At 43.5% G+C, this 13,228-nt stretch overlaps 1 protein-coding gene across 2 annotated transcripts in view; it reads right to left on the bottom strand.

Annotated features, from left to right (window-relative positions):
- CHN2 (chimerin 2) overlaps positions 1-13,228 on the bottom strand; it is a 267,473-nt gene that overhangs the window by 52,241 nt on the left and 202,004 nt on the right. The window contains exon 7 of one of the 2 annotated variants that reach the window (XM_019726170.2): positions 8,309-8,365. The exons of the other annotated variant lie outside the window; for it this stretch is intronic. Within the exon in view, the coding sequence (XP_019581729.2) occupies positions 8,309-8,365 (57 nt within the window). The remainder of the gene's footprint in view (positions 1-8,308; positions 8,366-13,228) is intronic. 2 annotated transcript variants of the gene reach the window in all.

The raw sequence follows: 13,228 nt of genomic DNA, 5'->3' as shown, positions 1-13,228 counted from the left end.
CCGTTCCCGAATTCTGATATTTCGTCACACCCTTGGATCGTTACCCAAAGAAACTCGCAGATGAGATAGGCAAAGGGAAGGCCAAAGCAAAATGATTCATCTTCTTGGGTGTATTTGCCACACTAAAAGCACGTGCTTTCACATACCCACGTGATTGAGGGAAACCAAGAATTCTGATAGGAGATATTTGATAAATCTTTCGGATTTGATTGAAAAATCTCCTGCTTATTACACATATACTTGGTTTTTGTTGTTGTTGTTTTGTTTTTTTGTCGTGATTGCTGTGATCTTGGTGAAGTACGGCAGGTCCTCAAATAACATTATTTCGTTCAATGTTGTTTGGGTAGAATGTTCATGAGAAAAACAAAATTGATTTCTGGTTGGGCCTCTGTCCGTGTGGAGTTTGCGCATTCTCATATCTGTGTGGGGTTTCTCCGGGTACTCCAGTTTCCTTCCACATCCCAAAGAGGTGAACATGAGGAGAACTGGTGTGTCTAAACTGCCCCAGTCTGAGTGAGGGTGGGTGTGGGTGTCAGTGGCCCTGTGATGGAAGGGTGTCCCATCCAGGGTGGGGTCCCATCTTATGCTCTGAGCTGCCACGAGAGGTTCTGGCCACCCGAATCCCTGAACTGGAATAAGCAGGTTGGAAAATCCTTCTCTTACTTGCTTTCACTCATCTTTCTTAAATGCATGTAGAGCTCACACTTCTCAATGTTTAATATTAGAAGTGTTTTGAGTCTTTATTTAGAAGTTTGGTGATATTTTAGTGACCAGAAATATGCCATAGGAACTTAACTCTTGTTTGTATCAATCAGCCTGTGATAAAATTGGTTTTGTTATACATCGTTTCACCTAATGTCACAGTTTCCAGGAACCTACTGATGATGTCAAGTGAAGACTTACTGTAATCTGATGTACGAGGTCGGACAATTAAGTTCGTGAACTCATCCTAGAAAAAGTGCTCCCTACCTCATTGCTGAATATCACTATGGTCACCTTCGAAGTACTCCCCTTGGGAAGCTATGCACCGATTCCAGCGCCTAGTCCATCCTTCAAAGCAGTTTTTGAGCTTTTTCTGGAATGGCCATTAGAGCTGTCGTATTATCTTTGATGTCCGAATATCATCAAAATGTCTTCCTTTCAATATTTCTTTTATTTTTGGGTAAAGAAAGAAGTCATCGGGGGCCAGATCAGGTGAGTAAGGAGGGTGTTCCGATACAGTTATTTGTTTATGGGCTGAAAACTCCCTCACAGACAGTGCCGTGTGAGCTGGGGCATTGTCATGATGCAAGAGCCATGAATGTTGGCGAAAAGTTCAGGTCGTCTAACTTTTTCACGCAGCCTTTTCAGCACTTTCAAATACTAAACTTGGTTAACTGTCCAGTTGGTACAAATTCATAATGAATAATCCCTCTGATATCAGAAAAGGTTAGCAACATTGTTGTAATAAGTTGTCGGACTTAATTGTCAGACCTCGTGTCAGGGCTTCAGTTTCTTTACTTCCAAAGTGAGGGCTTAGCCAGGACTACTTTCCATCTTCAAATGTTCAACAAACTAATTCCAGGCACTAGGACTACAGATGCCCTTGAGAAGTTAAAAGCTGGGGGTGGGGGGGTCAGACGAGTAACCAGATAATTATATAATATTGGAGCTACAGGAACACAGAGATGGGACAGCTCACATTAGGATCCTAGGTCTATTTGCGGTGTGTGTGTGTGTGTGTGTGTGTGTGTGTGTGTGGTACCATCAGCTGCAGTTGCATTTCCTCAGTAAACTAATTATTTAGTTGTGTAACTTGCCTCATAGTTTAGAGACTCAAATAGAACTAACACATCCACTACTTCTAGAATCTTCACCATCTAAAAATAAACGAAGACTTATGCTTCAATCATGCAACAAACACCCCTAATCATAGCCTGTGAAAACTACTACTCATTGGATCTGCATTTCATTGGGCAAGTTTGAAATTAAGCAAGAATGAAAAAATACGTCACTGTCTTTTGCAACATATAATAACAGGGGTCTGGACTGTGCAAGTTTAACAAGGGTTCTATGAATATAACACAGTAATCTTTTTTTTTTTTTTTTTTTTTTTTTAAAGAGTGGGCAAGTGAACCTGTAGCATGACAACTCTTTGCCTGGAAACTTCAGGTGGAGTAGTATGTAAGGTTTAAAAAATACGTGCTAATTCAGTAAACAGAGGCTACTGAGTCACGGGCAAGCATCGCATTAGAGTCACTCTAGCACTGAGTGAAGGGCTGCACCCCCGAGCACAGCTGCACAATTCATCAACGTCAGGGCTTCTGCTCCAGGGCCACCCAGCTGACTTCCCGCGTACTGAACTGGAACCGCACACACGCCGTGTGGGGACGTCCAAGCACTTCAAAACCTGCCCCTTTCAACACTTGGTTTCTCCTCATAATTACTTCTTGTGTTTCCCTCCTGATACTCATTTAAATGCTAAATAAAGGGAGAGAGTTCTCCAAGGCAAGGAATTCGTGGTTGTAACCTGGAGCTACCTCAGAGTGACAATTAAAATCAATTATACCCCATGTGGGTATAATTATAGCAACTTAATGAGTAGGAATATGAAATGATTGTCTCCTGGGAAACAAATATACTTTGTTATGTGAATGAGTGTAGCAAGGACCGCTCAGCACTTGTCAGATCGTTTCTCAAGTTCAATTCTGAGATCCACTCAGGTGGGGTCTGCAGGGGGCTGAAGTGCTCAGAGAAGGCCTGGGGGTGCCGAGAATGCCGGGAATGGGCCTTTTCCAAGGAGGCGACAACCCTGTTATTTCTCAGCCGCAGTGACACAGGCGGCTGTTGGCGCCATGTGTGTGGCAGCTGCAAGTGTGTGGGTGACGTGAGGAGAGAACAGTGAGTTATTACGGCTGAGGCCCAGGCAGCATGGCTGGTCGGAAGGACACCCAAGGTCAGTCCGGGAACCACTCTGACCATGGCCCTGGCGGAAGTCGCTGCTTTGCTGGAGGTCTTCGAGCCCAGGGCCGCACGCTTCCTGTTCCTGAGTCAGATCACCACTGGTACTAGGTCCCCTGGGTGGCTATTCCGCACCCAGAATCATAAAATAATTTACTAGAACTGAAAATGTCCAGCTGTGCCCTTCATGTGCCAGAAGTCTGTTAAATATCCTAGAGCCAGGGTTGCTTCTGTGTGACTCTGGCCTGAGTGAGTCGGGGTTAAGAGCGACTCCCTTAGGACCTTCAGCTTCCTGTGACTTGGGAGCAGTGCAGTCTGCAGAGCGCCCTCTACAGCCCAACAGGTAATTAGGACTTGAGTCCGCACCCTCCCCAGGTCTCTACCTCATCTGTATTCCTGGAACCCCCTGACCAGTGTTTTGCAAAAATGTCCTGCAGACCACCTGCATAGAGTCTCACCTGGAATGCTTGTGAAAACACAGGTCTCTGCTCCCCTCTCAGACCTATACATCAGAATAGGGATGGGGAGGGAAGGCAGGAATCTGTATTTTACAGAAACGTGTCTTGATGATGTGTGTGCCCAGTGAGGGTGAGACTTGTTGCCCTGGAGCGTGCTCAGTGATTTGGTAACTGAGCATGGACGGGCGCAGGAAACTTCACTTTTCCCAGAGAGACTGCTCTGGGCCCGAAAGGTCCTTCCTCTCTCCCTCCACTCCTCGCACTGCACTCTTCTCTCTAGTGTCTGATATGGGCTGGGCCAGGCACTATGGTGAGTGCAATCAATGAAAGATTAAGAGATGGGCCTTGACTTCAAGGGGCAAATATTCGATCTAGCTGAGGACAGACATCTGAACAAATAAACACAAAACACTGAATGAGCCACAGTAAAGGTAGGTGCAAAGCATTCCAGGAGCAGCGCAGAAGAAATAATACATTAGAGGGGGGGATAGGAGGTACTCCAAGATCAAGGTCAGAAAAGTCTTCAGTGAAGAAGTGACACTGAGATGGCCTTGAAGGAAGAGCAAGCCTTTGTTGAACTGAGAAAGAAGCAAAAAGCATTTAAAGCGTATGATGAGAGAGAGTCACACAAGTTTGAAATATATTTGAATGTAAGTCTGGCGTCACCTGCAACTAATCACTGCTATGGTAGCGGTAACACAATTATGATGACATATATTGGTTTTGACTCTACCCTGAGACCTGCAGAATGGACTCATTCTGCCAATACTTTTCTCAGCTACGCTAAAGATTGGTTGAGATGGGAAATGCTCAGTGGTCTCGTTCTGAACACACGGCTGCTGTTGCTATTCTATTAACGTGGGGTGGACAGTGAAAGGCCAGGGGCACCCAGGAAACTGGCTCCCCTGTGGGTGGCAGATGAATCAGTCCTCAGACTAGGTATCCATTGATCCTCTTCTCCTGGGGCAAAATGCACTGTTTGGATTCAATAGCTATCAAATAACACCTGACAGCCCGCCCCTTACCACTTGTTCACCACAGGCATGGCTGAATTGAATGTTTTGACCTTTTAAAAATAATACTTGTAAGATGGATATCTGAAAGTGAACTAAGAACAATGGCACACATTCAAACACTGGACTCCCACAGGGCCTGCAGTGGTGGCAAAAACCATACACAGACATTGACTAGGAAGTCAGGAAACCTCGGTTTGGGCTCCAGTTTTGCCACCATGTGACTTTGGGCACATCTTCGACCTTTCTGAGCATCTTCAACTGTGAAATGAACTGCAATATCTGACTGGCATTATTATTATTATTGGTATTATTATTAATTCTGCATTACTAGCAAACTGGGAATTTGTACAAGGCAATCCTAGATCATCACGAAGACAGCCATTATCTTGCTGCTTATTATAATGTCAAATGTAGCAGCGTTTAAGAGTTTTAGTGGTGTGCTGGAATTGGGTGCACAACGCGTGCATCTCTTCCGTCCCAGCTTGATTCAATGACATCACATTGGTAGCTTGACGTCAGCCATGGGAGGAGTATTTACACCATGGCAATAGGCAAATATCAGGATTCCCTCCCCTCTCCCCGAGGAAGACATTCCTGGTTGTTAAACATTTAGCAACACGTCACAGGTTATGATGTTTCTAAAAGGGTCAATAAAATTACCTTTTAGAAATCACATAGTATTTTAGTGGCTGTTGGGATCATGATTTTAATAATTTTTAAAACTGGATGTTTAAAAAGTGCCCTGAAATGCTTTTTTTTTTTTGTAAGTCAGGGTTGTGGACATATTTACATGCAGTAAAATGTACACATTTTAATCATCCAGTTTTGAGTTTTGACAAATGAACACAACCATGTACCCATTCCCAAGTGGTAGGACTGCACCGTCCTGTTCCTTCTGAAGTCAGGCGTGACCATGTGACCTGCCTTGGCCAATGACATGGAAACTGATGGACGTCACTTTGGGGCAGAAGCATGAAGCAGCTGGGCCACAGAAAGAGGGCAGCACTAGGCAAAAGCTGTGATGGGCATGGAATGTGAGTAAGAAATTAATGTTTGATGCTTTGAGCCGCTGGCATTTGGGGGCTGTTTGTTACTGAATCCTAAACTTGACCATCCCCACGGAGACAGGGATGATTGCCAATGAATGACAAAGCAGGTGGATGAGTTGTCTAAAATGTGCTGCAAATAAAAAATCTAACTTTCTTAGCACACTGTTCAGGGCCCTTCACCAAAAATGATCTCTAGCTACCGCTCCAGTGTCATTTCCAGACCTTCCCTTCCTGTATTCGAGCTACACTGGGTATGTGAAATGCCTTGAACATATTGCTACTACTACTCCCACCACTTGCTGACCACCTACTACCGTTTCCCCGAAAATAAGCCATAGCCGGACCATCAGCTGTAATGCATCTTTTGGAGCAAAAATTAATATCAGACCAGGTCTTATATTATAGTAAAATAAGGCCAGCTCTTATATTATAGTAAAATAAGACCAGGTCTTATATTAATTTTTGCTCCAAAAGATGCATTAGAGCTGACGGCCCGGCTATGGCTTATTTTCGGGGAAACACAGTATGTGCCACTCCATTCTCAACACTCCACAGTTATCATCACATCCCAAGCACTATATTTTTGCTCCCTGTTGTCTATACCAACATGCCCACCTCCTCTGTCTTGATCCTAAAACATCCTACTTATCCTTTACGATGCAGTTCAAATGTCATCTCCTTTTGGAAGTGTTACTGACCCTTTTTCTGATAAAATTAATTTCTCCACTACTAAGCTCCCAGACCCTTTTGTGCAAAATTTATAATATTATGTGTCTACTTCTGTGGTTCCCCTGACCCTGTCAGAACACTGGGCTATGCACCTACTCCAGCACTTGCATAGGGTAGGAGTTCAGGCCTGAGAGGAAAGAATGACAAAAGGTGGCATTTTGGGTGGGCAAGGAGCAAGTGGGCCCAAGTCTGGTTAAAGTAATCAACTGTGATTGCATTTTAGACCCAAAGGTCCAAGTGAATCTTCTAAAATTATACAGAATCCTCTCAAAATAGTTCACTAATGGACGGGTCTGGATTTAGCCTGAGCGGACCCTGATCTCTGTATCAAATGCAAACCAACCACAGACAAATGCTGACATGACATAGTTAGGTTTTGACGCTGGGGCTAGCATGACGGTCTCTTTTTCCAAGACGCCATGGTACTCCTACGACAGAAGTGCCTGAAAATGCCCCCAGGGCTCCCCCTAGATTATCTGGTTAAAGAGCCATGGGGGTGGGGCCCTCACTCTGTCACAGCTGGAGAGGCTGTGCCCCAGCTCCTATTCCCAGGAGACGAGTGGTGTCCTCCCTTCAGGGTAACATTTCTTGGGTCTCAAGGTCCCCAGGTGCTGAGAGCTTGCATTCCCAGATAATTCCTGTAAACAGCTGGCACCTAAATCCAGACTGCCTGGTGCCAAAGTAGTTTCATTATCTCCTCACTAATAAAATCGCTCTTACACTTGACCCATGAAAAGGGAGATAAACAGGGTGGAGGTGGGTTCTTCCCCGGAACACAAATCCATCCAGCAGAGCATGTAGCCTCAGCAGGCCTTTCCATCTTCTTTTATCTGGCTGACCCTGGCTCTGGCAGTTTCTTCTTTTCCTCACTAAAGCCTATTCAAGGCCTTGCTCAAATCATGTAATGTTGTAGACTTCACTGCTAACCTTGGTGAATACAGGTGGCAACTTAGAATGCACCCATCTCACAAAACAATTCCCCTCCAAGAACTGAATAATAGTGTCCACAATTAGCTAGCATTTTATACTTTGCAAAGGGTGTTCAGATGCATCAATTCTCAATCCAGCGTCCCTTCACAGTAAGCTTGTGAGATAGAGATAGCTGTATTATCCCTATTACATAGGTGAAGAAACTGAGGCTGAGAGCGTATGAAGCATTGCCCCAGGTCACACAACCAATAAGCTGTGGACTCAGGACAGCACCAAGGCTTTCTGAATTCACACCACTCTGCTCTGGCTCTCTGGCGACACAAGGAAGGTGACCACCAGTGCCATCTACTCTTGCACTCTTCCCGTAAAGTGATTCACGGTATTGACAATTCGGCTTTATATCGAATTACATTTGCACAGTTAAGCACGCACCAGCCAACCATGGCCCGTCTTGCAGAGAAACAGGAAGCATAATTCTCTCTCTACAAAGACTGGACAAATAAAAACAATTTTAGAAAAATCGGAGGTTTCTGTGTGTCACCTGATCTAGTTGATGAAAGTTCCGTGACCACAGAGGCACACGCTGATTTCCAAAGACAAAGAAAGTGGGAGAGTCTAGGATACTGCAGGTGGAGTCCAGGTACATTGCAGAGCGGGACTTGGGTGAGGCCAGTGAGATGCAAAATTTAAGGGGCACTCACTCTCGGGTCCTGAGCCTGCACAACCCTGAGAGTGAGCATGTCCTGTATCTTGTGCCCTCGGCCCTCCCTTGCCTCAGCCAGGTCGCAGCCTGGGCATACCAAGTCCCCTTATCCCAGAGCTAATGGTCTCCGGCTGCTGAGTAGCAATAATGAAACCTGGAGCTCCAGAATGAGGTTAGAAGCAAACTAGAAATAGAACGCAATTACCTCCAAATTGTCTTGCCCAGAAAGAGCAGGGTACATCATGTACCTGTCCAGTACACAATGAAAATGGGTGCCCCTCTTTCAAAAATTACTAAGAATTTCAAGAAGGTGACAGGAGGGCATTAAATTACATGAGGGTCTTCCAAGCACAAGGCTCCGTGAGGCTGCACAGGCCTCATGCCCACGAAACCAGCCTTGTACCCAGACATGTCCTCCTTCAGAAGTGTGGCCCTCCTGGTGAGGCATCACCTCCAGCCAGATTCAGGTCTTTAAGCACATACCTGGTCGCCTAGGTGATGACCTCTACGAAATCCACAGAGATGTCTCATCAGTGGCCACTGAAATAGTACGGAGATGGAATTCAGAAGGCACAGGTCCTTATAATTAGGTTCTATGACCCTAGGCCAATCACAGAAGGATTTTACACCCCAGTTCCCTCGTTTGGGTTGGTTTATAACTCAGAACTTCAGGCTACAGACTCCCAGGGGTTCATGGTTATTCTATGTGGTTGGAGAATTATTTATACAGGCAGACCTCAGAGATATTGCTGGTTCAGTTCCCAGACCACGGCAATAAAGCGAGTCATGCGAGTTTTTTGGTTTCCCAATGCACATAAAAAGTATGTTTACACTCTACTGTAGTCTACTAAGTGCACAAAAGCATTATGTGTAAAAAACAATGTACATACCTTAATTAAAAATACTCTATTGTTTAAAAATGCTAACCATCATGTGAGGTTTCTGCGAGCTGTAATCTTTTTGCTGATGGAGGATCTTACCTTCAATTTGTGAAAAAACAAAAAAACAAAAACGCAGTGTCTGTGAAGAGCAATAAAGTGAAATGCAATAAAATGAGGTATGGCTGTATTTGTCATAAATACAGGCCTCCTAATTATTTGTCTCTCTCTCATATATATGACCATTTTAAAAGGAGGCAAATATGTTGCGATTAAAAAGAAATAAATTCATTGGAAAACATTATTGAATTTACAGTAGCTTTTTATCAACGATGTTATTTTTGCAATCAGTGGATTGAAAAAATAAAGCACTATGGTACACTTCTGGAGGCTTCTGTACCACTGTCCTTATCTCACCACGGAGTGTAACAAACGGTTTTCAAACAGACGACTGTCTCTGTACCACCCCTTAACCAGGTGTTAATCTGGGGTCCCAATACAATTACAAATTTACAACTAATCTAGAACCTCACCTGTCTTGATTTCATTTATGTATTGAGTAACTATTTACTGAGCACCTATTATGTTCCAGGCCCTTTTCTCAGAGTTGGGGACACAGAAAACATAATAGACAAAAACCTCTGCCCTTCTAGAGATTATGTCCTTACGTAGGGAGAGACAGACATTAAACAAATAAGCAAATATATACCACAGAGGCTATGTGCTATGGAGGAAACTAAAACAGAGAGGGATATGGCTGAGCCACGAGTTTCTGCCAAGGCATCTAAAGCTTCAGTGAGTCTCTTCCCTTCCATGCCTCCCACCATCATTTTGCTGATTCTCCCTCTATCAGACTCCACAACTCCAGTTCAGCAACTTGTACTGTTTATCATCTGCCACTACTTGTAAGGTCTCTCTCTCTCTCTCTCTCTCTCTCTGTCTCTCTCTCTCTAGTTTATGGTGGTACACAAAGCAATAAAGTAACGCACACACTATTCATTTGATGAATACATCTATATTAGTTTTCTGTGGCTGCTGTAACAAATGACTATACAGTTGGTGGCTTAAAACAATGCAAATTTATTCTCTCACAGTTCTGGAGGCCAGAAGTCTGCAATCCGTTCCTCTGGGCAGAAGTCGAGGGCTGCGCTCCCTCTGGAGCCTCTAGGAGAGAATCTAGGCCTTGCCTCCTCCAGCTTCTGGTGGCTGCTGACATTCCTCGGCTTGAGGCCACATCACCCCAGTTTCTTCAAACCTCTCTGTGCTCCATCATCACATTGATTTCTCTGTGCCTGTCTCTGAAATGTCCTTCTGCCTTTATCTTATAAAGACACATCTGGACAATTCAGGATAATCTCCTCATCTCAAGAGCCTTCACTTAACCACATCTGCAAAGACTCTTTTTTTCCAAGTAAGGTAATATTTACAGGTTCCAGGAATGGACCTGATTACTTTGGGGCCATTATTCCGCCCACCAAACATCCGTAACAGCTTTCTCACTCTCCCCACCTTCCTGTGGTGTTTTCTCTTGGCTACTTGATGCTGAGGGTGGAGACTGGTGATTTGTGCTCATATGCAAACAAACGTGCAAACGACCAAATGAACCTTCCTACTTGCCTTAAAGATATCCATCAACTGAAAGTGACATACACACCCTAGATTTCTTCTACCTCTACCACATCCACTGGGGAAGATCCTGGAAACCACTGCATGAAACTCAGAGTGAAATACTGACCACAAATTGAGCTTGGCCCTTGATCATTTTCTTTGGAGGTAGAGAAAAGGAAGTGATATAAACATCCCCCACGCGTGGTTTTCTTTAGAGCAGAGTAGACGCTAAGTTATCACCCACCTGTAGTGTGTTCCTCTTTATTTGGCCATTGCCCGAACTGTCCACATGCCATGAACATCTGTGTTCCTGCCTTTTGTAGTGCAGCTGTAGATTTACCAACAGCCTGGTGCTGGCCCAGCAGTGCCTAACCACCACACTGTCAATCACCGCCAAGGTTTACTTGGGTTAACTATGTTCCAAGCACTGGGCTCAACACATTACAGAGCTCCACCCGTGATTCGGAACGAAGGTAAGTACAGCTGACCCTTGAACAACACGCGTTTGAACTGCGAGGGTCCACTTATACATGGATTTCTTTTTCAATAAATACTGGAAATGTTTTTTCTCTCTCTTACGATTTTCTTTTTTAAAAATTAAATTTGTTGGGGTAACATTGGTTAACAACATTATATAAATTTCAGGTGTACATCTTTATAATACCTCATCTGTGTACTCTGTTGTGTGCTCACCACCCAAAGTCTAGTCTCCTTTCGTCACCCTGTATTTGATTCCCTTTACCCTCTGTGTCCTCCCCCCATCTCCTTCCCCTCTGGTAACCACCATTCTGTTGTTTGTATCTATGAGGTTTTGTTTGTTGCTCTTTGTTTTATATCCCACATGAGTGATATCATATGGTGCTTGTCCTTTTCCATCTGACTTATTTCACTTAGCGTAATAATCTCAAGATCCATCCGTGTTGTCGCAAATGGCAATACTTCACCTTTTTATGGCTGAGTAGTATTCCATTGTATATCTACACCACATCTTTTATATCCAATCATCTGTCGAAGGACAGTTGGATTGTTTCCATGTCTTGGCTAATGATCTTCTTAATAACATTTCTCTAGCTTACTAAGATATGTGTTAATTGACTATTTATGTTATTGGTAAAGCTTCTGTCAACCGTAGGCTATTAGTCAAGTTCCTGGGGAGTTAAAAGCTGTAAGTGTATTTTTGACAGTGCAGGAAGGTCAGTGCACCTAACCCCTGCGTTGTTCAAGCGTCAACTGCAGTCTCATTCATTTCTAGGCCAAGGGCCAGCCACTAGAAAGTGTCAATAGTAAATATTTTAGGATTTGCAGGCCATATGGTCTCTGTCCTGTTGGGACTCCTCAACTCTGCCATTATTGTAGGATGAAAATAGCCATAGTCTACATGAAAATCATAGTCTATACAAATGGGCATGGCTGGGTTCCAATAAAATTTTATTTACAAAATAAAGTTCTTGGCCCGAAAGACAGATCCTGACTTATTCCCCTCCACAAAAAATTTAACCATTTCTATTGATTTAAGGACAACTTCAGATTTGCTTTCCATTATTACCTCTCCAAACTGGATTTCCTGACACAGAGACTATTTTCCTGACACCCGCTAGGTTTATATAATTCTAATAAAACTTAATTTTTCAGAGATGCCCCTCGTCCCTATAATTCTCAATTTGTCTGCTTCTCTCTCCCTGTGTGAAATAACGGAATCATTTCATTTTTTCCCTGTGAGTTTATTCTGCTAAGCTTAAATAACCAGAAAACACTTAACTTTGCAAAGTTATAAGGTCTCTCTTGTAGCAGGGAACCCCTGTGGCTGTGTTTCAATGGTAAGTTCCAGGACCTGGACTGGTGATTTGTAAATCAGAAATGTACTGTGTGAAATGAGGCTACCTGGCACTTTATCAAAAACAGCCTTTCTGATTTACAAACCATGAGTCCAGGCCATGCGCTGGAAGCTAGGTCTGGTTTCTGTTTCTAAGGAGTTCACCGTCAAGTTGGTGATAATAGAAAATAACAGGCAATTATAACATAATTATATTTCCATGACATGTATGGATAGAACTATGTTACATACTTATATCATAATTAATTATATTATATAATGATAAATCATAACATATGATATATATAATTATAACAACTGCTAATGTGTGTTCTGGGAGCACAGAGACTTCCCTGACACCCCAAAATAAGTGATGGCTCATCTGTGACCTGACGGATGAGATGGAGATAGCCAGGCAGAGAGAATGAGTCCAGGAGAATATTCTAGGCAGAGCGAACAGAATTTGCAAAGACTTGGAGGTGAGTTAGGGGTTGACCCATCACCTGAGTATCCTGGAAATTAGAAGGCAAAGGTGATTGGCAGACATGCACTAGATCACGTCGCATCTTCACGGATCTATTCGGGGGATGCTTACATCTAGCTGGTGAAGGATAACTTTAAGCAGAGAAGTGACATGGTAAATATATAAATGCTAAAGTACCAACCAAAAGAGAATTAAGATAAAGCCGTCATGTGTTTCTTTAAGGTGAGTTTAGAAGTCGTCAGGTCTCTCTGGACCATTTCTGACCTGCAACACCCATGATGTACTTCTAAGAGTCACTTGGAGCTAAAAATCAAAGGGCCCAATTTGTTCATGATATTGTGAAGCTCTAGGAATATCAGAAGCTGGTAATGTTCTGAGATGGGCAGGGGTAACCCGGAAAGTTTAGAAAATAAGGAAAAAGCTGTCAGAATCCCACCCTTGAATAAAATAAGGTCTTGTACGCCTATAAGTAAAAAGACGAGACACAGGAAACCCAGAACTTAGATGGTCACGCTACGTATCAAGTGGTCTAATTCCTGAAATACACAGCTACTCATTCAGAACACAGGGCATTAGGCCCTCAATCAAAATAATGGGGGAAGTTTCTGAAATTTTCTGAT

The sequence above is a fragment of the Rhinolophus sinicus genome, linkage group LG09, assembly GCF_036562045.2.
Source record: "Rhinolophus sinicus isolate RSC01 linkage group LG09, ASM3656204v1, whole genome shotgun sequence".
NCBI lineage: Eukaryota > Metazoa > Chordata > Mammalia > Chiroptera > Rhinolophidae > Rhinolophus > Rhinolophus sinicus.
This window is presented reverse-complemented; position numbering and strand designations above follow the sequence as displayed.